The sequence below is a fragment of the Bicyclus anynana genome, chromosome 21 (assembly GCF_947172395.1).
Source record: "Bicyclus anynana chromosome 21, ilBicAnyn1.1, whole genome shotgun sequence".
Lineage (NCBI taxonomy): Eukaryota > Metazoa > Arthropoda > Insecta > Lepidoptera > Nymphalidae > Bicyclus > Bicyclus anynana.
The window spans coordinates 11,927,903-11,955,043 of NC_069103.1; the positions used below are offsets into that span (position 1 = coordinate 11,927,903).

General features: G+C 35.2%; 1 protein-coding gene across 8 annotated transcripts in view; it reads right to left on the minus strand.

The window, feature by feature from the left end:
- The window catches only part of LOC112054260 (uncharacterized), a 254,519-nt gene that overhangs the window by 48,632 nt on the left and 178,746 nt on the right, over positions 1–27,141 (minus strand). For 7 of the 8 annotated variants that reach the window (XM_024094010.2, XM_024093988.2, XM_024093981.2 and 4 more), the window contains one exon: positions 5,942–6,530. In XM_024094010.2, coding sequence (XP_023949778.2) covers positions 5,942–6,508 — 567 coding nt within the window. In that variant the 5' untranslated portion in view covers positions 6,509–6,530. Of the gene's footprint in view, positions 1–5,941; positions 6,531–15,438; positions 15,605–27,141 lie in introns of those variants that run through there. The other variant, XM_024094029.2, reaches the window with a different exon arrangement.

The following is a 27,141-nucleotide window of genomic DNA, read 5'->3' on the forward strand; positions in this document are numbered from 1 at the left end:
AATTGTTGACATTGAAACAGTATTGTTTTTTACGGACGCAATCTGAGTGGAATTATTTTTTCATTCAAATTACGAATAAATTTGTTTGTTTCGCTATTTCTGTTCGGTTTGTTTTCCTTGTATCATTTTTGTGTGCACAGATTTGATTAAAAATCGTTTTGTAATCGTTTATTTTTTTTTCATTGTTAATTAAGTCTTTCCACAGAGTTTAGTGTAGTCAGCCTTGTGCTGATACTAACTAGTTACGAAATTTTGCATGTAAGAACTTAAATTTTAGGTATTAACTACCAAGAGAAGCGCAATACTGATGACTTTGCATGATCTGATACGGCTGTGTGGTATTTGAAATCTCGGTTATTAATAAACAAAATTTAAAAAGAATACCCGAATAAATGATCATTTTGTTGGTTCCAAAGCATAAAATATAGAAAACGCTAAAGCTAACGCTAACGCTAACGCTGGTGGGAGGCTTCGACCGTGGCTAGTTACCACCTACCTACTTCTTTGATGGTTTTGATTTTAAAGTTAATTCAAACCTTTCTCATGTTGTAATAAAAGTACCTAATTTATATTTTTTTAGTTGTCATGTAATTTTGTCGTCAAAATCAAACACGTCTGTTAAATCAGAAACATTATCAAAATCATGTTTAATCTAATCTGGTTGATCACGAAGCATCCCTACGATATCGTACTGTCAGGTTATGTGATGGTTGGTCTCCTTAATTTATTAAAAATGTAAAAGGAAATAGTTTCACAAGCATTTAATTTATTTAACAAATTAGAAAATCACGAAAGTCAATTTCCAACAACCAACAAATTACAAAGTTCTGACGTTAAAAGTTTAAGCATGATCGATCCTATGCAACCGACGGTACAAATTACGATTGAATTTGAATTCTAAAGTATTTCGATAGGGTTCAGTTTTAAAAAACTTGTACGAAAATAAACTTCAAAGTCCAAGGTGCTGAAGTAGCATTTTTATAGAGACAATTTTTAGATATATCAAAGTTATGATTTAAAATCTTCATTGAACTTACTTAACTTAGATTGACCATTGATGTCGGGATGTAAAAGTGCATGCATTTCGCGATACTTTTACATCCCAATAGGACGCAGGTGACCCCGCTAGGTTTTAGTGGGTATTCTGGTGTTCAGCGAGTCCCACATACCCAGTCGCAGACTGCACAGCTTCGATGTGGAGTCTCCGGGCGTAAACGCATTTCCCAGCGACAAAAAAAAAAAGATTGAGCATTGATGACCATTGATGTAAAGCCCAAAACAAACCCACAAATTAAGGCTGTTCAAACAAAACTGTTTATAAATTAGATACATGTTACAAGTTACAAATGAATATTAAAAAGAAATAATAACGTATTAGAACAAGAAACAAAAAAGACAGAAAAACTACGAGTCACGGTCTATCATACTGTTCTCAAATAAGAAAGAGTTTCTAAATAGTATGCGCATAAATAATTCTTGCACCCTCATCTTAAACAATTAAGAGAACTCAAATAAACAATGTCCAACTAGTTAGAGACATATACGAGTACTCGTAATATTATCTAACATGCTCTAACGCTTATAAGATAATTTTTGTAATATACAAATATCTGTATCTATGGAGAATTATTTCGTAATTTAGGAAACGAGTTAAACGAAGTTGAATAATGTTTCATAGTTTCCTTTACATGTTTGTCCTACTACAAAACTAAAGTAGTAGTAGTATTTTTCTAAACTACCTTGCTAACTACTTTCTAAACCGCTGGTAGAATCTTCACAAATAGTCTTACTTGATCTTTCAAAAGTGCTTGTAAATGAAGCTAACGTGAAATAAAAGAATTTCTTATTTGATTTTGATAACCTAATATACATTTATGATTGGATGCATTTAAGTAAGTTGTATTTTTTGCAAAAACTTAAAAGATATGAAAAAGTGAATGAATGTTTTAGCTATAAAGAGAATGAAGAAAAAATTAAGTGCCACTGTAATATTTTAATCGTAGATATGCATTTACTTAACAAACTAGACAAAGATATCTTTATACTTTAGTTTAAATTCTCTTTTGTGAATCGTATTAAAAATGTAAAATAAATGCAACAAATATTTTCAAACAGAACATGTAACTTTATACTTTACTTGTATAAAAGGAATTTTAATTTTACATACCTCTGACTCGTAATTGCCTCGTTGGTCTAGTGCTTGTGACTTCGGAACACGAGGTCCCGGATTCGAATCCTGGGTTGTGTTATGAGATACTGAGCTTTCTTTGCATCTAAGAAATTTTCTGCTAATCATTCAGCCAGGAGTTGTTCATTGGTGGCGTTACACCCCATGCCTCAGATGTAACGTTAAGCCGTCGGTCCCGATGATTATCATTAAAAATCTGATAGTGATCCGTAAAGAAACATTATAAGGAGCAGCGTGGTGGGTCTACGCTCCATTTCTTATCTCCTATAAGGAGGGAGGCCTGGTTCTGATAATGATGATACGTCTGGTATTAATGATATTAAAATATGCTAACCGCAGACAGAAGCCAGAGTATCATAAAATACCCAACCGATTAACACATCAGAACTAAACTTTTCCAAGAAACGCTCAAGATACAGCCGAGAATAAAAAGCGAATAAAACTTTGACAAGTTAATGAAGTGCAATTTATGATCCCACGTCACCACCAAACGTCTCAATAAACGGTGGCCGCTGCGAACAGTGCCTACAACCTGATTGGGACCACCCGATAGATCTTAATAACTATGACTCAACGGCCAAAGCATATTTAATGGATGAAGGCATTATCCTTGTTCATGTGAATTGTATAAAACGAGTTTTTAAATCAACAACGTGCATATTGCATAGTCATATATTAAAAGATGAAGAAGGGACTGTCACCTCAAATCATAACAATAAATGTTATCTTATGCATCCACCAAGACCAACATTATCAAATATTAATTATTCAATCAAAATAACATACGAAACTAAACTAAATTGGGTCTTAGAACCCATAAGACTTGCATAAAAAAATGCATTTTTTAAGAGCCCCAAATTTAAAAAAAAAATTCAAATCACTTTCACCTAAATCACTTTATTCCATAGACTTCATGACATTGTGGATAAAAGAATCAATTTAACACCACTAAATACATTTTACTGAAAAAAGTTAAATGGAAATAGTTGTCTATCTCAACAAGATTCGTAATATATTTTTGGTCAATTTTGCACCGTTGCGTTGTTATAAACACTTTTTTGCGCCAAGTTTTTTTAGAGCCAATCTTTATTTGCAAATTCATATCTACACCGCTAAAAGTTATTCAACTTACCACATTACTTTGCTTGGATTTTAATTTTAGAGAGTTCATTATCATTCTCGGAGCTCGAACCAATAAAGTTTTTATCTACCGCCGCAAAAAAATATGAGAGGACTTTTTTTATAATCTCCTTAATAAATTATGCGTGAAACGAATCACTAATTTCATCGCTTTTTTATCTCTGGTTTATAACCTGCGTGAAATTCCTGCGGTTCTCGTATCGCATACTCGTTTGATTAAGACGTTAGAGTATACTTCTATAGAACGATTAAGAGTTATAAGGAAAAACGTAGCGGGTGGTAAAATTCATATTAAATCACATCACACATTCGAAGTATAATGTAAGATGATAGATGAGAATTATTTGCAAAAACATCTTTGAAACAACTTTATGTTCAAACTTAAATTAAGAACATTAAAAAAAGACAAAGAAAATCACAAACGCAAATCAAGCAAGCTTCACCGATAATATAAAATATGCTCCAGATGATGAAGGAAATCCAACGGGGATAATCCAAAAAACAGTACAGAACATTTCACGCTCACATTCTTTAGCAATAATGCAGTAATGAGGGAAGCAAATAGAAAGCTCGAATCAACGTTAGCATTACACGTACTTACGAAATCCAAGTCTATAAACCGTTACTCTCAAGTTTCATAATACAAAGTCAACAGTAAACCACGGGTAGAGTAAGCAAGACTTCTATATAAAGACGAGGGTCGTAAAAACTTGGAGCTACAAAGTGTATTTTAGTAACGCATTATGGCAGCCTTATTAGTTTTAGGGGAGGGCCCAAAAGGTCGCAGGTTCATGTCCCATCCGTTTAGACCGAGTTTGAGTTTCGAGTTGTTTATTTGTGGGTCCTTCCAGCATGCTTAGTATTTCAAAACAATCTTCGGAGACATTAGCGTATTGAAAATCACTTCGAGTTTATTTAGACGTTGGACATTTCTCTTGAATAATAAATTTGAGTAGTATGAAGCTTGTTTCACCAATCAATGATTGCTTCTATTTTTTAGCTATGTGGGGGTATAGTCACTACATTATCCGTCATATATTTGTTTTTATTTTTCTACCTTACATAGTTACTGGATGATCATAAAAACTGGAATATAAAGATAAAATGCATTGTCGCCTTTGTTTCATTAAGAGCCGCGTATGTCAAATATTTACTAAAACCGATAAGGTGGCTGTGTGTTCATTAAAGTTTTACAAAAATGTAAGATAACATTTTCTTTGTGGATTTTGTTAACTTTATTGAGGTTGTGCGGTGAACAAATCAGTTGATTTATTGTTAACATACCTAATTTTCAAAGACCTTACTTATAGTTGTAATTTATATTTCAGAAATTTATCAGATAAAAAAATACATAGGTACAGCCGAACGTAGAACCTCCTCCTTTTTGGAAGTCGGTTAAAAAGTAGCATGTGTTCATTCGGAGTAACTTTATTCTATTTCCATTTAAAATTTTAGCCAAAATGGTTCGGTAGTTGTGGCGTCAAGGAGTATTTAACACACACACAGAATTATCATAGATAATGCAGTACCAATGAAATACAATGAATAGAAAAACAATGAATCTACTAGAATGCCCGCAATTTCAAAGCAGATTTATGTGTAAGTAATATTTTGCACGAGCTAAAACAATTTTTGTGACAAATATTTTACGATAAATTGAAAGCTTTCGATGAAAACAATACAAACAAAAGCATCGTGAAAATAGAAACGAACATAAATAATAAACTATGAAACGTGACTAAATTTAAATTTATGAATCCTAAAACATTTTGTGTTTCCATTTAGGTATGTAAGTATACCAACTGGACTGTTGCAGAAATGAAGTGGCGTTCTAATTAGAGTGTGCATTTAAATATGCAATATACTTATTTAGTTATTTCTGTGTTTCCATTTGAATGCAGCCCAAATTCTGTGTATGTTTTGTGAACAAACTAAATTCGTTTGAAGAAGAAGTATATATGACCTTAATTAAAAAAACAACAACGTTACTAAATAGCATGGTCATTATATTATATTTAGAAATATGCATACTTCGCGTGTAGAATATTATAATATTCTCTTTGTAATCAGTAACTGAAATATATTCTGAAATAATAAACTCAACGATTTTGTACTTTTATTGTACACTGTGACTCGGTAGCTATTTTTTTATACTATTATTTTATTTCGTGTTTTTTATATCTACCGACATCACATAAAGTTTGGAAGTTAACACTACAATATCATATATTTGCTGCTCCTGTGGGCTAATGTGATTGAATGTTAAGTTCATCACGATCACTATCAGATATTAATCTATCAATGTACCAACGGCTTAATATACCGATTGCCCATCACCAAACCGAATACTCCGACTTCCCAACTCTGGGCTGAGATTTTTCTCTAACAAAAGAAAATCTCAATATTTCATATCCCAACCTACTCATGATCCAAAGCTACTGAATGAACAAGGCAATGGTAGCAAAATATGGTCTAATTTTTTTACAGCTGCCAGTGAAACTTTTCATTTACTAGCTATTGTCTATATTTTAAATTCTAATGTACAGATAGATTTACACCCATTTCTTTTAGTACTAATCAGGTTAGTAAATGTTTGTTAGAGTTATTACTTACTGGTTCCGTATCGCAGGTCTCCAAATCTGGTATCGGATCGTCGCCGCAATAGTAATCAGCTTGCAAGAAGGGCGGCCTCGGCGGTGGTGGAAGCAGGAACTCTGGAGGCGGTCCAAGACAGTCACACTCCGTAAGGTCCGTGGGCTCCAGCTCCCACATCTCGTACTTATCTAACTTATCACTATTCACAACCTTTCCGCTGAAATCACTAACACTAGAATCACTATCACGTTTGACGCGATTCACTTCATCTGAAGTCCTAAGTTTTATAAGATTGGCTATGTATAGTTCGTCGTCAACATCACTCCACACATTTTTTCTGACTTCTTCGTCATCACGATAGTCACTGCTTACACTTTCATCTGCTATAACACGAACTTCATTGTAACTATTGCCTTCACTAACCTCAGTGTCTTGTTTGTCTGTATTACTATTAGCATTTTTTACATTTGTTGATGCCTTTAGGTTAAACTTCGGCAAATGTTTGCTTGTCCCGTTGTACCAAACATCTTGTAGTGTCCACAAAGCGTACGATGACGCTTCAATTGGACGTTCTTTTTGGGCCATGCGAGGTTTTCTTCTATTTTATCTGTAACAAACAAACATAATTTTTAATTTTGTTATTACATCTCAATTATTTTACTTTAAATAGTTTACTTAAATGACTGATACACTTTATCCTAATCCTAATAAAATACCATTAATCAAATAGCGGTATTTCGTAAATAATATAATATTATTGATTAATTAGAGTACCTAACTGAATTAGAATTATTGTTTTGTTTGAATTTCCTTTCATCCTAAAACGTCCGCCCTGTAATGCACGTAAAACGTTTATTAACTTCCCACAGTTAATATAACAACTTGTAAATGTTACAGTTACGAGAAAATATTTTGTTTGTATACAACGTACTGCAAACACACGTCTAGGAAACTAGAAACTCCCTGCGGTCATTTCCGAGTGTGAACATTTAATTATACCAAAACAACTTGTACAGCAACTAATTTAGTATCTGACAACGGGCGAATCGATTCCTTACCGGCATCAAGTTAGTTATTATTAATGGAAGATCCTGTGATGGAGAGACCTTTGTCAAATTCTAATTCAAAATTTATTTATTTTAAGTAGGCATTTTTGAAATATCAAGTTTGACTATTTGTAGTTTACCACCAGTTCAGAAGGCAGGTTCTGCTGAGAAAAGCCGATAGGAAACTCAACAGTTGTTTTTTTAATTATTCATCGTTATCGTCCTTTTAAAAAAGCTGAAAGTTATTTAGCTCATGCTTCTATCCTAGGTACGGTACGCACTTTTGGAGATTGGATTATAGTGGCTTTGTTTCAAGGGTTTTATTTTTTTAATAATGAGAAATTATGTCATTTCAGTTTAGCTTCATGACAACCCTTCGATTGAGATCCTTACAGTTTGATTTATAAAGGTATTTTTCAAAATAATGCCACAAAGACTGGCGAGCGGGGAAATGATATCTCATATATTAACCAGGGACCTGATCTGTTATAATTATGTCGAAGAAATTAAAAAAATACACTTGATACTTTGAATGTTCAGTGTCTGGAGCCAGAGCCACCATGGTGCATGGAGCATAAGTTACAAATTGTTCAGCTTTTACTAAATGAAGAAGGTTTGGTTATCAAAGGCTCTCGGTCTATAATTCACATCAGACTACGGGTGAATCAATTTCATCAGCACCAAGTCACTTATTATCTAATAGAAGAGCTAACACCTCATTTTGTATAACAAAGCAGCCGCAATTAGGACTACCATATCCCAGAGCACAATAACACGGTATCTACACCATCTTACATCAGTTATTTTAATTTATTTTTTATCACGTCAATTTAAACGGACGGGTTCCTTGCGCTCGACGTATCGTGATGGTGTCAGTCTAGGAAAAGATTAAAGTTCAACTTTTTTTTTTCATTTCATGTAACTGATGCTGCGTCTACCGTTTTAGAGAACACAAAAAGACACACCGTTAGATTAGTTAGGTAAGATGACAATGAATCTAGTTATCTAATGTTATTAGATAATTTTATATTTAACCAAATGCAAAATTATGATTTTGATGGAGAGTCTACCAGTTGTTAAGTTTAAAGCTAGATAATATTGTAAAAGAGCACCTTACAAGGCGCTGTCTTGTCAATTAGCCATATATTTGAAACCTGGATAACTTTTCATCGTTTTATTAGGGTTAGGACAACTAGTCCTAACCCAAAGAATAGTTTATAATGTTTATTAGTAATCGCTTTTAATTATTTTCCATAGATAGCGTAGGAACCTACATTTTCAATTTCAACTTAAAAGTTAATTAGTAATAGGTTAGTGAAAAACTAAAATTATTTTAAAAAAAAAGTATACCTAAACCTAATATTATGCCTAATATTATGTTGATAGTGGAAAAGGCACCGTTTTCGTTCGTGAAGAATAAAATATCGTTAATTTCCTTGAAAACTCATGAAAACGAGCGACCTATTTCCTATTCCAACTAACCTATATTTACAAATGAAAATTAAGACTTAATATTATTAAGAAACAGACTGCACGTACTTAAAATGTAAATAAAAATGTATTGGATAGAAGCAGGCGTTACTTTGCGGAAGTTCATCATGATTATATTATAATGATTTATTTATTTTGCTATCATCCGCGAAAAGTCGACGAACCCATGCGACAACGTGTAATTGTAAAGTGACTTTGCAATTGCACTTTGTAGAGTCAACATCTCCTAAGGATGCTCTGGTTTCGGGGTAAAACGTACGTAGAGAGTATTTGTCGGACCTGGGTGACGTCGCATGGGTTCGTCGACTTTTCATGGATGATAGCAAAATAAATAAATCATTATATAATAATAAATTTTTACTTGTACACGCTACTTTGCTACCTTACCGTTGCAAACGTCATACCTCTTGTAGAAATCGCGGACAATGGTGATATTTGAAATGTTCCCGAGACGTGAGATTGCGAGGTCAGAGGGTCAACAGACATCTCGGAGTCACTCAACGGCGCTTTGGCACTGAACCTCTGTAGGTTGCATTTATTATTCTAATACGTTCCGCATTAGTATGATTGATTGCTTGGAATAAAAATGTAGGTCCAATTTTATTGCCCCGTAAAACTGGCATAGCAAGATGTTAGACGGCCTCAGACCAATTATAGAAGGACCTGTACACTCATAGTCACAAACAAAATTGTCTGTCATTTTCTGAGGAAAACGATCTTAGATTTGGTATATATCTTATACTAAACTTGAAGTTTTGACCGTTTTTAAAACCATTCAACTACACATAAAAGTATTTTTACGGAGCGCTTTAACCGACGAACACGATTATAACTATTTAACATCGATTCTATAGAGACAGCTTTTATAATCGCATTAGATCATTGATCATATACTTTGACAGAAAAGTAACATCTAGCGAGGCAAGTCCTATACAATAGTTAGTCTGAGTCGACGGCCTCCGTGGCGCAGTGGTTCGATCCCCGGCTGGGCAGATTGAGATTTTCTTAATTTGTCCAGGTCTGGCTGGTGGGAGGCTACGGCCGTGGCTAGTTACCACCCTGCCGGCAGACGTACCACCAAGCGATTTAGCGTTCCGCTACGATGCCGTGTAGAAACCGAAAAGGGTGTGGATTTTCATCCTCCTCCTGACAAGTTAGCCCGCTTCCATCTTAGACTGCATCATCACTTACCATCAGGTGCGATTGTAGTCAAGCGCTAACTTGTAAAGAATAAAAAAAGAGGACTGAGATCAAATGTGTTTTTCAATATTTACTAGCTAACACACAATGTCATGCACAAGGTTTTTGAGTAGGGTTAATATACGCATAAATTTTATAAGATAAAAAAATTCCCTCTCCACTTAAGGCTTCATAATTTAGTCCTTTGGAGTAGGTAGTGCAATTATGCGCATACGGAGTGCACGCTACTTTAATACAGCGGACTTTGCACAACGTAAAAGAAGAAGAAGAAGAACAAATACTTTATTGCACACAAAAATACAATTATAAAATAAAACAATAAAAAGATAAATTAAACTTAGCATGCAAAGGCGGCCTTATTACTAAAAGTTAGTTCCGTAAACAAAGGTAGTTTAAGTAGTAGTAGCACTTTTTGTGTTAGACTTCGTCAGGGGAAGTCCTACCGCTCCGCTTCTACTTTTGTCTCCAATTTGTCTGAAGGAATTGTTGCTGGTATAATAGGGATGATGACAGTTTTTTAAATTGTATATAAATTAAGAGTATGCTAATAGTAAAGCAATTTTGTTACAGGAATAGGGTATCTGCGATCATTACTTTCGGAGCTACAGGGATTTAAAGGGTCAGATTTGCGGCGCTGCCGCAGATCCCTGAAAAGCGCTCCATACCACGCGAGTTAGTGACGTCGTTGGCTCGCTGATTGTTAGATTTGTATGGGCGTTCAAACAAAATTACTAATATCTTTGTTATTTGTGTGTTTATGTTAATAGTTCATTTATTGAAAAATGTCACATTTAATGTAAGGAAGCTAAAACTGTATGAATTTTTATCTAATTACGATAAAAGATTTTTATTAGATTTTGAAATTTTATAATCTTATTTATTTTGCAAATGTCCTGTCAGTCTTTGCTTTTTATGTATAAATTAGTTAACATTGACCTTATTTATCCGAATTTATTATAAAAATCAATATATTCCAACCTAGTCATCGTCCCCATTACAAACATACAAGCGTATGTGGTTTAAAACCTATTCTACTTATCGGGTTAATAGATACAAGGCGGCACTTGTAACTTAAACGCCCTTTGAATTGTTTCTTTGCTTACATGAGACAGTTTTCGGCTTTACCAGACTGATTATGATGCTACTTTAATGTTTCAATGAAATGTGATCGATATGGTTCCTAGTTGTATATTGATATACGATTTTTCAATAATGAAGCAAATTATTTCTGTCTTAACTAATAGTCGTTATTATCTAATTTTATGTGTGTATGCCCTCGATTTAAGAATCCCTAAATCTTCGGTCTTTACTTAATTAGACTTGAACCAATTATGAAATTATAAATTGCTCGGAGCTACGCAAAAAGACTATTATTATAATTAGGACTGATTATAAGTGTTATGATATTATATCATATTAATAATATTGTAAGATTATATACAGTGGGAATCTTAGATAGTAATTTACTTGGCTTAGATTACAATACCATCATTACCTTTGACTTGTCAATCATGGAGACAGCGAGATAGAGGTAATTAAACTTCAATGAGTTTATCTAGAATTTCGTCATCTATTAATGATGGGTCTATAGATCATAAGGTTCAGGTTCGAACCTGGGTCGGGAATAAATATTATTATTATTATTTTTTTATTCTTTACAAGTTAGCCCTTGACTACAATCTCACCTGAAGTGATGATGCAATCTAAGATGGAAGCGGGCTTAACTTTTTAGGAGGAGGATGAAAATCCACACCCCTTTCGGTTTATACACGACATCGTACCGGAACGCTAAATCGCTTGGCAGTAAGTCTTTGTCGGTAGGGTGGTAACTAGCCACGGTCGAAGCTTCCCACCACCCGCAGACCTGGAACAATTAAGAAAACCTAGCCGGGGATCGAACCCAGGACCTCCGTCTTGTAAATCACCACGCATACCACTGCGCCACGGAGGCCGTGATTATTAATAAATAATTATATCCGAGGAGGTGTGCTGTTAATTATTTCCGATTGTATAGTCTCGACAAATCGGATCGATGGTCATCCATATAGGTTGTCTCATTAACATTTTGGCGAGTGCTCGAAGCCCTGACATCAGCACAATGCGGGCTCAAGGGCCCTCCACGGCTCTTAACGAAGCTATTCTGTTGGTTTTCTCACGTGAATTATTACAAGTAGGGTTGCCATAACCGATATTTCGTGTAGTCTGCAAGTTAGTACCGGCTTATAGATACTTAGGGGTGTCACGATTAGGTACTACGAATTGATTGTTACTGTCAACCAAAACTGAGACTCGACAAAAATACCTTATGGTTTTATACGTCACGGTTTTGTTATTATCAACCTAAGATGAGACTCGACAAAAATACCTTAGGGTTTCATACGTCACGTTTTTGTTATTGTCAACCTAAAATGAGACTCGACAAAAATACCTTAGGGTTTCATACGTCACGTTTTTGTTATTGTCAACCTAAAATGAGAGTCGACAAAAATACCTTAGGGTTTCTTAGGTCACGTTTTTGTTATTGTCAACCTAACCTGAGAATCTAAAAAATAGCTTAGGGTTTATACGTCACGTTTTTGTTATTGTCAACGTGAACTGAAACCCGACAAAAATAAATCTGTCATGTGTGAAAGTTACCTATTACAATGAGAATTGGGATCCTTATAGGAAGAACAATGACGTGTAACTTAAGCAAACCTATATAAAATTTCCAATTAGAAAATCAATTACAATTTAGGGACCAAAAAGTACCATTTGTGTTTGCAAAAACAAAACACTTGGGTGCAACAAACATAATTCGTAAATTAAGTATAAAACTAAAGCGATATTGTATTGTGAAAGACAGAAGTTTTTATAGCGAAACAGTATTAAAAAAACCTTATATCTAATCAAAATTATAGTGTCCTAACTGAATGTAACATGGATGCCGTCCAAGATCTCGAATCATGCGCCAAACGACATTAAGCCGTTCAATACATGGCTTGTACAATGTGAACACGCCTTTATGGCCTATAAAATCAGGCCTAAACACTAGCTAGTCTAGCTGAAAGTATTTAAATAATACAATGATTTAAGACTATCTAGACATTTTTACTAATGCCGGCAATCATTAATTTAAATTAGAACCCGTTAATTTATAGACAAATAGCTAGAAATTTTGTTGTAGAGATTTAATTTATAATACTTAAACAATTTGAAGTTTGACTATTATTTCTATTAAAGTCAAATTCTAGTAAGAAGGCAAATTCTGCTGAAAATATCTTGTAAAAAACTGATAAGTTTCTCTTTTTTAACAATGATTAAAATAACTTCTGTTTCCTATGTAAGGATAAATGCCGGACCAATTACTTTCCGAGATATTTGTCATTAAGATACTTATTAATTTTGATACAAAGAATTATAATGGTTCTTCATGACAAAGCTCAGCGAAGTACTATCACCAAGCATATTTACGTGCCTACAATTGTATTGATTTAATGTGGGATATTGTTTAATGGCATAGATTTCAACTTGGTTGGAAGGTAGACCATCAATTATTACTACTTAAACAGAAATTAATTAAGCCATGTTATATTTGGCTAGTCACTTGCCTGCTTTGTGCCGTAACATTACATTAGAGAAACCTTAAACTTAGAAGAGGTAACGGTTAAGTAAGGTAACTTCAAACTTCTGATAAGTCTCTGTGTTAAATTTTATATCATAATTACTAGTATATTTAGTCGCTTGGCATTTCGTTGGTAGCAAAGTGGATAATAGGAAAGCATAACATGCAAAAGTTCAACAGAAAAAAAGTAGAAAAACCTAAAGTACAGTAATGAAAGCCTAACTGAAAGTAATATGGACAGCGTCCAAGATCTCGAATTCAGTATGCCAAACGGCATAAACCGTTCAATATATTCCTTGAACAATGTGAACACGCCTTTATGGCCTATAAAAATCAGTTTAAACAGCGAGGCGGGGCCATCTGAAAGGATTTTCGAATATATTTTGTACAAATGGCAAATGTCGCGACTTTAATTTTTGATTTTTGGCTAGGAATTCCTGGCATTGAGAGATTTGATTTTTGGCTAGGAATTCCTGACATTGAGAGATATAAAAGATAGAGTAATACATTAAACATAAATAATATCCTACTAATATTATAATGCCTTGATAGCCCAGTGGATATGACCTCTGCCTTAAATTCCGGAGGGTGTGGATTCGAATCCGGTCCGGGGCACCTCCAACTTTTCAGTTGTGTGCATTTTAAGAAATTAAATATCACGTGAACGGTGAAGGAAACCTGCATGCCAGAGAACTTTCTTAATTCTCTGCGTGTATCAAGTCTGCCAAGGCCTAACCCCACTTATTCTTAGAGGAGACTCGAGCTCAGCAGTGAGCCAAATATGGGTATTTTACACACGCAGATAATTAAGAAAATTCTCAGATATACAGGCTTCCTCACGATGTTCTTCCTTCACCATTTGAGACACGTGATATTTTTTTTTTTTAAATAGACACAACTGAAAAGTTGGAGTTGCATGTCCCGGACCAGATTCGAACCCACAACCTCCGGAATCGGAGGCAGAGGTCATACCTACTGGGCTATCACGGCTCTATGGATTATTATAACCAAGAAGTTTTAAAAATTTACAGATTTCCGGAAAATTTGCTTTTGAACATATCGCTAAAAAAGGTTTTTTTTTTTAAAATAACGAAGCTATTTCTGGAAAAGCGGCAGAAATATAATAATACAAGAAACAGACAAGAAACAAAAGCAAGACCCACTTGTCCAAAGCAATAACAAGATTAATTTATTAGGTTAAGCCTCGCTGCCAAGCTGATCCAACCAAAGTTTATCTTATTTGGAAAGAGATCTTATTTAAGTAAAATACCAATGCTACAGAAAATCTGACAAAATAAGCTGTTTCTATAATTGAGTGTGAAGTTATAAATAAGTATGGTAATTTTTTAAAGCAGCAAGTAATTAAAAAGATAATTTTATTGTTTTTATAAAATGAAGTTTACAGCATAAGTAACCTATTTATTAAACTTTCAGAATTTTGTAAAAACTACCCTATTAATATTATAAACGCGAATTATATTAGTAGGTAGGATATTTATTATAAGCGCAAGTTTGTATGGATGTTTGGTACTCAATGGAAATACGCTACTTTTCATACCAGAAAATCCATGGTTCCCGAAGGATTTGAAAAAACTAAATTTTACGCGGACGAAATCGCGGGCGTCCGCTACTAATTTTATAGATATTTTAGCACATCAGCCCCCATTTAAAAATCGTCAAGGTGGGCCTAAGCTTTATAATACCCAATGGGAAAGCAAAATAACATACGTATCTTGAGTATCTTACGTCCACTTCATTTTATCACTAAAATAATAAGGTAAAACTTAATTTTCAGTCAAAAATTGTATTTTAAAAATGATTGCAAGAAAATTCAGATTTACAGAAGTCTGAAAATTCATTAGAATTCAAGATAAAAAATACTTCCGTCTCATTAAGTTTTATTTTATCCTAAAAAGGCGGAAAATTTTATTAGTCGATCGAAAATAATCTTAACTTCTGATTCATCTTTATTAAATACTTTCAACAATACAGATATCTAATTAAGTAAAAAAAACTATAAATGTTAATCCAGTCCTATCAAGACCTATTATTTAAATTAACTTAACAAGTTGCTAAATTCGAATGTCATATTTAAAAACATCATCAAATAATTTGTACCGTAACATCTAATTCAAAGAACTTTACTTTTAAGAAACCAATAAAAAAGAACAAACCTGCACAAAAAACGTCAATCCTAATCCAATTCCTAAAGTTCATGTTGGAGCACAACTCATTTAAAGTCGATAAAACTTCACTTTTCATCACTTCGCACCCCACAACACACGCGCTTACTCCACGACCAGCGAGACGTCTTTCCGGCACGACGCACCGCGGGAAAATAAACTTTGGATCCACTCCCACCCCTTATTTATAACTTCGAAGCTTGATCGCAAACCGTGTCTATGATTGGCCGTCACTACTCAGGTAGAGCTTTTTTATGACCAGCTACGCTATGCTTGAATAGATGCGTCCAATATTTGGTTTGATGAAACCGCGAGTTTGATACGTTAAGTTTCTTGGTAGAATATATTTCGAAAACTGCAGAATTGGTTAGAATGGGATCATTATTTTCGGAGATTAACCTCTGCATATACGCTTGCTAACTACTTCTTTATGATATTAAGTAGTGCTACAAATATAGTTTTACAAATACAATCTGCTTGGTTTATTATATATTATATTAATGCTGCTATGGTTTATTTAAATAATAAAAAAATAATGAGTCAGCCACACTAGTTTATCCTATTTTCCATGTCTTTCTTCATGGTCAGGTCTCTCTCAGTTTTTAGGATAGTTAATGATTACTATCATGTAAAGAACTATTATTGTTCCGATGGTTGTTTCAATCAATGGTCTAATAGCGAAAAGGTTTGATCAACTCCTTGAGAAGCTTTCCCTTAACTGTTGGATCAAGAATCGGATACAGAAGGCAGTGATTCTTTAGACGGCGAGTATTATGAGGAGGTTCCTCACTCTGGAGCCTTGACCGCCGGTTGCTTGGGCACTCAAATGTCCCGCAGCGGGGGTTTTTTATTCATAAATTTTTAATAGTGTTTTGTACTTTATTTTTATATTAACATTGTTAAAAATTTAAATAAATGAAAGATGACCAGGACTGAAAGCTTAACGAAATCTAATCTTAGAAGCAAAGACGTGAAACTCCATTAATTTACTGACTTCGGGCTTTTATAATTTTTTCGAAAAAAGTAAACCTATGTATTTTCTTGAACCAGGACTAAATAATCAGCCAGGTTTTCTACTGAACTAAAGAGGATTTATTTGATTAATATTTCCTAACATTTTTGGAAATTTCTATGCGAACACAGCGTACGTTCCGATGCTACTTTCTTGTCAACTATGAATTCGGACCTGTTGTATGTTTTTATTATTCTTTCGATTTGGGTTCGTGTTGTAAAAATAAACCGAGTTTTATTTATAACCACCACTTTGAGTTTGTCCGCGTTACGTTCTAAGTGGTTTCCGTCGTTTATACAGATGTAGTTATGGGTGGTTACTGTTTTATCTAATGACTTCTATGAATTATTCTATTGTGAATTAACTTTTTTTATTTTGTATTTGTGGTGAGCTTGTAAATGTGATCGCAACATCAGAGGGAAATGCCTTCTTTATTCTAGGTTTCTAATTGTGTGTGTGTCTTCTAGCCAGAAGACACACACACAATTATAAAGAAATCAATGTAAACTTTCAAGCCCTATTTCACCACTTTAGGGGTTGAATTATAAACATTTTTGAATCATATTATATTTTGTATTTTTTTTATCACTTATGAACAAATTTTTTTAATTTTGTATTTACTTATATTAATATACTAGCGGACGCCTGCGACTTCGTCCGCGTGACAATCAATTTAAACTAAAACCCCTATTTCATACCATTCTATTTATATTTTTGTAAGTTTTTTAAAGTAAAATAAATAGTTCACTAATCATTTTACATTTACAAATGTACCTTGAAAACTGCTGGAATTTCCATACTAACTTTATACCCCTAGTTTACTCGTTTCTCATTTTATTTTCGCGACAAAAAGTATCCTTATTATTATTACTTATTCCTTAGTATTATGGTCACAAATCGTGTTGGTCAAATGCGTGCAAGTTTCAGTTGATTTCATTCAGTAGTTTCAGCGTGATGCCCGGTAATAAAATAGACGGACTGACAGACATACAGACACAAAATAACAAAAAATAGTTTACGGCTTCAGTATCGATCATATTTACAATTTAATTCTTTCCTCACTTCATATTTTGCATGTTAGAATTGCAAGGAAATTATGTATTATTTACTTTATTAATGATTCATTCACCGTCAATCATTAATTATTAATCACACATTCTTACGGCTTAATATAATACGAGTAATGCCGAGAGCCGTGATAGCCCAGTGGATATGACCTCTAACTTTAATTCGGAGGCAGTAGCTTCGAATCCGTTCCGGGGCATGTACCTCCAACTTTTGAGTTATGTGCGTTTTAAGAAATTAAGTATCACGTATCTCAAATGGTATAGGAAAAATATCGTGCGGAAAGAATTTTCTAAATTTTCTACATAATATGTAAAGTCTGCCAATCCACGTTGGGTTAACGTGAAGGACTATTAATCTAACCCCTCTCATTCTGAGAGGAGATTCGTGCTCAAAAGTGAGCTGAATATGGTTTGCTATTGATGATAATGATGTATATCAAACTGCGAAGGAAAAATATCGCGAGGATACTCGCGTACCAGAGAAGTTTCTTAACTTTCTACGTGTGTGAAGTCTGCCAATCCGCATTGGACCAGCATGGTGGATTAGCCTAACCTCTCTCATTCTGGGAGGAGACTCGTGCTCAACAGTGAGCTGTAATACTGGTACCGACTAAAATGATAACTTGCACACGTGAAACAATACTTCAGTTCACTGACTCTTAGACTATCGAATATAATCGCATTAATACCTGCTCGCGACGTGTTAATTAGTTTCTGTTCCACAGATTTATTCTCTTCATACATGTAATAATATATTTGATTTGTTTGCACGAATAGTTGGAAGGTTTGTTATAACTTGGCTACATTATTACAGCCATAGTTCTGAACTTATAAATAGGATTAATTAGAAATGTAATGCCTCGTTGGTTCAGTAGTTAGTCTATGTGGTTTTGAAGCGCTTGTTTTTTTTTTTATTATTCTTTACAAGTTAGCCCTTGAGTACAATCTCACCTGATGGTAAATGATGATGCAGTCTATGATGGAAGCGGGCTAACTTGTTCGGAGGAGGATGAAAATCCACACCCCTTTCGGTTTCTCACGGCATCGTACCGAAACGCTAAATCACTTGGTGGTACGTCTTTGCTGGTCCACGGTCCAAATCAAGCCCACGGTCCATTTTAAGCCAATGAAAAAATGGTAAATTTCCTTACATTTAAAAATCACAAAGTATTTAGTTAGCCAGCTAAAAAACTTCATTTTACACCCCATAATTAGTTTTCACATTCCGGCGCCTGTTGTGAACACTGGACGTTTTTCACAAGAGCTCTTTGACCGGACGTAAATTAAAAACTTAATACGTAAATGCTTTGCAAGTGTAACTCTATTGAATTGTATTTTTGACTTTGTGAGCTTGATTAGTAGCTTAATTAAGATTAATTAAGCTTTATTATTATAGAAAAATTTTACCATTTCATATTTAAAATTAATTTATTTCAAGGATACTCTGTTTTGAAACGTCAGAATATGTTGTTAAGGTTAAGTAGAAAACTTGAAATTAAAGTTAAAATACTAATTAATCTTTAAGAATATTTTTTAATACTTTCCTCAGTATAATTATGTTTCCAGGCGTTTGTCACTTAGTAGCGCGGCAACCCTTTTGAATAACACCTTTAAATATCAAACGAATCAAACTTTAAGGGTCTCTAGCTAAGGGTGACCACGAAGTTATGGGTTTGGCAATTGGAAACATGATCCTCATGATATCTCATTGAAAATTTGGAACCTTGAAACCTGTTACCTTTCAAAACCACCGTATTTACCTCTATTAGGAGCATAGACTGACAAACTTTCATCTATACTACTATTATTAACTAGCGGACGCCCGCGACTTCGTCCGCGTGGTAATCAATGTAAACTTTCAAGCCCTACTTCACCACCTTAAGGGTTGAATTTCGTATTTTTTTTTATATATTTATGAACAAATTTTTAAAACTGATGAGTTTCAGTGTGATGCCCGAATAACAAACAAACACGGACAGACAGACGGACAAAAAATCGAAAATGAATATTTTTAGCTTCAGTATCGATTATATAATGCCCCCCGACAAAAATTTACAAATGATCTTCAATATAGGAATGTACAAAATGTACCTGTTACAGTTTTATTATAAGTTCTAGATGGTCTGACCTTATGCCACGGTATCGTTTGGCGTTACAAATGGTATAAGTAAAATCTCAAATTGTGAATTAATGTATACAATTTGACCAGTTTTATATAAACCACGTTATTTGTGAGTGTCATACGATATATTTAATAACCGTATTCCCAAAGAAACGGAAGCCATGCGAGTGAAACCACGGCCATCTGCTAGTCCCTCATAAAATGAGGTATGTGTATCACAAGCTTAATTTTTTTTTACAATTCAGCCCTTGACTACAATCTCACCTGATCACTTACCGATGATGCAATCTAAGATGGAAGCGGGTTAATTGTTGGGAGTAGGATGAAATCCACACTCCTTTCGGTTTCTACACGACATCCGGAACGCTAAATCGCTTGGCGGCACGTCTTTGTCGGTAGGGTGGTAACTAGCCACGGCCAAAGCCTCCCACCAGCCAGACCTGGACCAATTAAGAAAACCTCAATCGGCCCAGCCGGGGATCGAACCCAGGGCCTCCATCTTGCAAATCCACCGCGCATACCACTGCGCCACGGAGGCCGTCAAATTCCAATCTCTCTAAGACTCTAGTCCAATCGAAAGTAATCTATGACAGGACAACGTCTGTCGGTTCAGTAGTTTATTCATAATATTTAGTGAAGTATTTTAAGTTATTGTCTTTGCCCCCGTCGTACGTGATCAAACGTTTTAGCTGTAAGAGGGTCCGTGTAGTTCTGTTTGCTCTGGTGTTAGCGGCGGCCGAGCTAATGCGGCGGCGTCGCTTGTTCGTACCAGTAGCTGAGGTGTACACGCACTGCGGATTGGTGGGACTACCTTCAAATTCAGGTTTATTTGATTTTACTACTAAATTAACTCGTTGGTTCAGTGGTTAGTGTATTTGGTCTCGGATTAGTGATCCTGGGTTCGAGATATTCGAAATGATGTAGGACAATGGGTATAGATAATACCCATTGTCCTACTAAAGCAATACTTCATGTGCACTGTTTACCAACAAACAAATTAGAAATGAAGGTAGAAAATGTACGTCATTTCATAACTTATATGTATTATTATTTATAAAATGTTATTAAAAATATTATCTTATTTTTCTAAGCTCAAATTCAAATTTATTTTCATCAATTTAATAACGAATTAATTATAATAATTTATACTCACTCGCGCTTAAAAACCGACAAAAAGGGAGCAATGGGCAGGACGAGTAAAGTTACCCTACCCCTACCCTACTTCCCATGCTGTGTGTGTGGCAATTAATGTATTGACAGCCAAACTTCGGGTCGACATTGCATACGATGATGCTGATAAAATAAAATTAAATAATAACTATTGTGCCTACTGGCAGTTTTCAATTTTTTCATACTATGAATAATATCTCGTTACCGTTAACGCGAATTTGTAAGGAATTGAAATGGTTGTGCAGTAGTGCCACTAGATGGATTGGATGGTAGCGCCATCTTACATTGATTAAGTGGCGATATCAGTTAGAATCGTCAAAGAGTGCGTGTCGTTTATCTGTCAGTTGTTTGTCTGTGGACGTCTGTCAGTTGGCGATCTCTGAGAGAGCTCGTGGTGAATTTCAAGTGTATAAGGTTGAGCGTTATGGCTGGATCTGGTCAATTTCGCAGTGTGTTAAGGAATTGGGTGTGTCAGTTATCCGTATAGTGAGGCCATTATAATAATAACATTGCATTGTTAGTTACTTGGCTGGAAGGCAACACGAGCGAGGAAGGAGGGCATTAACCGGTTCCAAAAGACGTCTTTAATCCAGCCACTGACGGTTGCCAGCCCGTAATCTCGTACTTGACTACTTGCACTATGATACTTAATTCTGGTTTACATCTGATAGAATCAGCGCTATACTTGATCAGTAATGTAGTTAGAGGGTAAAACTGTATTAGTAAGTTAAGCTATCGATTCAGTAATGATTGATAGTGTTACTTTGTGTATCTGCCATCCTTGACACGTAAAGCTGCTCTTAGACTACGGCTTCTCCGTTATCAGAAGTAGTATTTAGTCTGCTCCGCCGATATATACTTAGAACAGTGCGCGTAGACCCGCGGCTTGGCTAACTCGTTTGCTGCACAAAGCAATAACACTGTAGAGTGTTGCCCAGTAGGCTCTTATGACTTCATCCACCGACCACCGACCAAGATTTGCGAATATTTACTTTCGCTTATTACTTATTTGCCTTAGCATTAACATGGACATTATTTATATAGTATTAAGTTTTTTATATTGCCGTTTTTACGGCCTCTGGGGTTTTTATATCTAGGCCGCTTAATGAAGACATGGAGGTTTTATATGTAGTATTATATGTTATAATGTCTGTAATTTTCTCAAAAGGCTTTGTAGGATTTAAACTGTTTGGGGTTGTTTTATTTACTACAGCGGTATGATTCACCTCTTATATAGAAGGGAGTTTTGAGCGTGGACCTACCACGCTGTTTGGTGGTCTTCGAAAGTGGTGGTAATTTTAAGGTCTTAAGGTACGGATAAGTATATTAGGGATGAATGTTTATATGAAAATTCTTCATAAAAAAGAGCTGTCTAAAGAAAAGCGTATATATTCAGCAATTCTTTTAGAAATTAAAAAAGACTTAGCCAGTTATTTTTTTAAATATTTTTTTTACAATAAAATATGATTCTCCTTCCCTCAAAAAATAATCAATAAAATAAAACAAATAGAAAATCGCAAAAAAATACTTAAGGGACAAAAACGGTAAGAGCGGTTCAGTGTTAGATAGCCCATTTATCGAGGAAGGCTATAGGCTAATTATCTTTGTATTTCTACGGGAACGGGAACCACGCGGGTGAAACCGCGCGGTGTCAGCTAGTTTAAAATATATGGCAAATATTCTTTTTTTTTAAACAGGACCATAATTTTAGTAGTCGGTTAAAACTTACAAACGTATTTTGGCGTAAAAGCCGCATTTCTAGCAATATGCTCCCTCACAATTCGAGCAAAACAAGCTCTATAAGAGACAGCAATAAAAAGCAATAATGTCGCAAATTCTCTCAAACGACTTTCCACGGAAGAGGAAAACAGTCCCATAACCTAATTTTTTGTCCATTCATCCACCAAAATGTAGGTTGGCACGCTCCAGATAGACTGATCCATGCTGCCAAGCATGCCAAGCATGCCAAGAGCCATGCCAAGACGGTATCCGTAACCGATGGAACGACTCTCCTAAGCCTCGGTCACACCATCCTCTCGGTTTGAACGCCAAGTAATGTTTCAGTGGGGAAGTCATTCTAACTTACTATTTGTCTTTTATTTTCTATCTTGAACTATAATACTTCTAAGTGTCTGTTACTAACGTCTAAACCGATTTGGAAGATGAGTGTTTTATACCCAGGATATTTGGAAAATAAATTTTCTGAAATCCAGTTCAAGAAAAATATGAAGACAACAAAAATTTAAATATATAAAAGCTAAAGGTCACTTATCACGAAATCTCAAAAATCGCTGGATGCACCACGTTGAAATTTAGCAGGGAAGTAGTTTATTTTTAGGAGACGTCCATTAAGAACGGATTTTGTGAGAGGGCCGGATTAAGGAGTCTAAGGCCGGACAAAGTCGCAGCGTTCTTTGTTTATTTCAACCAGTATTCATTTGCAAACATGTTTAGTAGTGATTTTACTGATTTGAAATGCAATTATACCATAATATATAACATGAAATTGAAATATTTTGAAAAACCCATGAAATTTTTAATTACATTCTCAACCAGGTTATCAATATACTCTCTCAGTACGCTTTCATTTGAGACCCTACTCGAGTAGATTTGCCGACAATAAGTTATTCTTCCCTAATATAACCCCCCAGAACTTTTATAGGGCTCAACCGATTTTCATCAAACATATCTAAGAACACTGGCACATAAATCACCTTTCATCTGTACTAATATTATAAAACTGAAGAGTTTGTTTGTTTGCTTGAACGCGCTAATCTTAGGAACTACAAAATGAAAAATTCTTTCAATGTCAGATAGCCCATTTTTCGAGGAAGGCTATATTTTTTTCCCCGTATACCTATTGAACGGGAACCACGCGGGTGAAACCGCGTGGCGTCAGCTAGTACAAAATAAAGTAAATTGAAATCGTTCATCCGTTCGCGAGCTTTGGTGCCACAGACAGACAGACAGACAAACAGACAAGTCAAACTTATAACACCCCTTTTTTTACGTCGGGGGTTAAAAAAAGTAGTGAGAGTAAAAAGAAAAAAGTTCTTAAAAAACTAATCATCATTTACAATATTAAGACCGAAAGCCCCAAGTCACAGCTTGTAACTAACATTCCCCTTAATTTCACGGGACACTTACATAGGGGTGGGGGTGAATCTTGGCAACAATTTCGGAAGCTCCCATATTGAGTCTAGATGTATTTGAGATTCTTGTAACAAAGAGCAACTATTCCCAATTCTCCTTCAACGACAACGACTATACCATTTTACCAAAGTACCGGACCAATTGGTCAAAAATCTAAGTTACACCGAGTATTATTAAAAACAGTGATTTTAGTGCGCGGAGTTTGATTTTTGGTTTATTTTCCCTGTTTTATTTTTACAATACAGAACTTGTTTAGTTTAGCCTATTAGTAAAAGTTGCGGAATAATACCTTATAATTATGGGAGTGGAAAAACTATGTTTTTGACAGTTCCATTATTAGGTGTCCTTCCTTTGTTTTAATTTTTACACTAGATAGGTAAACTTTTAGCATCAGACTCTTAATGAATCCATATATTATATCAATATGCAAAATAGATCTGCGAGATTTCTTTATTTGATAGAAAATTAATTATTCATTTAAGGGAAGCGTAAAGTCGTCTCTCATAGTTGTAACTTATAGATGTGGATCGACCAAATCTTTAGGTCTTTCGCTACTCCTTCAAGCTGAATTCCACTTAAGTTCGATAGTTCTCGACCGTTTGATTTATGTTCTCAATGTATGTATGGTAGACAATTCTAGCGGGTTTTGTGATTAAATTGGGGCTGTATTGAATATTTTCAATGTCGGATGATAGTTCAGCTCTTAGTATCTCTGCGATGGAATCAAAAAAAAAGGAAATCCGCAGAAAAACCAAAGTCACCGACATAGCTCAACAAGTCGCGACGCTGAAGTGGTAATGGGCACATAGTACAAAGAGTCGATGGACGTTGGGTTCCCAAAAGGCTGGGATGGCGACCCCGCACTAGTAAGTGTAGTGTCGGTCGAGCCCCCACCAGGTGGACTGACGACATCAAGCGAGTCGCAGTGATTCGCTGGATGCAGGTGGCTCAGTATCGTGATGTTTAGAAGTCCCTACAAAATGCCTATGTCCTGCAGTGGACGTCCATTGGCTACGACGATGAAGATGATGATGAGGCCGCGCGGTTTCACCCGCTTGGTTCCCGTTCTCGTAAGAATACGGGAAGATAATATGGCCTTGCTAGACAAATAGGCTATCTAAAACTGAAAGAAGTTTTCAAATCGTACCAGTAGTTCCTGAGATTAGCGCGTTCAAGCAAATAAACAAACTCTTCAGCTTTATAATATTAGTATACTCGTAGATATGACGGCATAATGTGCGTGCCGAGGCGCGGGGGTTTTTTAATTTTAATGTTTCTAAACTGATAAAATTTCGAGTTTTAATTTGAAAATATTACTTGCACTACATGTATGGCACGTAAATATATTATTTTTAATCAAGCCAACCACAAAGTCACAAACGTTGGATGCGGTATTACGTCGAGCCAAATCAGTGGGGATTCGCAGGATGTCTCATTAATCCGTGCCACGTCGCGTGACGGACCCAGTATGTTATGCTGCGCAGTTTTATATGCATCCATCTGCTATACAAGTAGGTATAAACATTTACAGCACTACGAGTACTCTTTATGACTATGGGCCTTATTAGAAGGCTCAAAGTCACTCAGCGGGCGATGGAGCGAGCTATGCTTGGAGTTTCTCTGCGTGATCGAATCAGGAATGAGGAGATCCGTAGAGGAACCAAAGTCACTGACATAGCTCAGCTAGTTGTGAAGCTGAAGTGGCAATGGGCGGGCCACATAGTTCGAAGAGCCGATGGACGTTGGGGTCCCAAGGTGATGGAATGGCGACCCCGCAAAGGAAAGCGCAGTGTTGGCGGCTTGAGACCGTTGTGCTTGGAGGTCCATGCAAGAGGCCTATGTCCAGCAGTGGACGTCTATCGGCTGATAAGGTAAGGTAGGTAAGGTAAGGAGTACTATTTTGTCTTTAAACTAATCCTGCAAACATTGTCCTAAGATATATTAATTTATTTTATACAAACATACTAAAATCGCGATTAAATATGGTTGTTAGGGTATACAGCAAACGAAGAACTGTTGCTTCCAACCTCTTTTCTGTGGAGCTGTAGAGGGTATATATAAATCTCAATTACAAAACCTATTATTTTCAAGACCCATTCAAATAGAACAATTAATTATTTCATAACAAGCAAATACATCGCAACATACAAAACAATTCATATTAACATGTAAAATGCAAACTTACGAGCATAACTCCTATCCCGAAGTTAAAAGCCAGCACTAAACAAATGTTTGCCCTCAATACAAATCGGGGATGGAATCCGTGAGAGCTCCATCCCGACTAATCCGTACCGTTAAATAAACATTTCAACAATTTTTTAGACAACTTTATTGTTATTACCCCATCTAATACACTTTCGGATACTTTGGACACTGAAAAAATAGAAATGTTATAAGTTGATTAAAATATTGCTAAAATGGCAAAAATTAAATATGAATCTGAAATTAAGCCAGGAAGTCTGAAGATAAGTAAAAAATAAGAATTTATAGTTTGTTTTTTAATTGAATAATAAAGTTCTTGTCCGTGATCTTATTTGATGTTAAAAGATGGTGTAGTCTGAAATGGCAGCAGTTTTACTTGGAACAGGTACAATTTTATTCTACCCATATGGATTCAAAGCGGCATTGTATCAAAATGCTATTTACTAATTTTAAAAATTCCATTTTGTTTGAAAAAAATATACTTCCAGATTGTTCCCATTCCATTTTCATGAAAATCAGTCATTTTGTGTTGAAATAAAAATAGCTGAAATAAAGAAGAAAGAAAGGAAAACACGTCTTTGAAATCGATTCCATTTTTATTGTCAAAAACATTAATACAACAATAATTGACCAAACATATGCAGAAAATACGTCCTACAAAGTATTTCTACATGCGAAAGACCCTAGACAAAGATTTATCATCAACGATTAAAAAACTCTAGCCCATAATAATATTTATTCAAAACCGTGATTCAAACAAAACATCGATCGGCGGGATCACGACCGTCCGCGGGCCACGACGTCGCCGTTCTAAAAACTGCGACTTAATTAAGATCTCTAACGACGCCAATTTACAAGGAATCTCGTAGAGTTAAGACGCTATTAGAAGTGGAGATGCTAATGTAAGATTTCATGAGGATGATAAAAACGAAATATCTGTTAATGACAAGTTAAATGAACGTTGTACT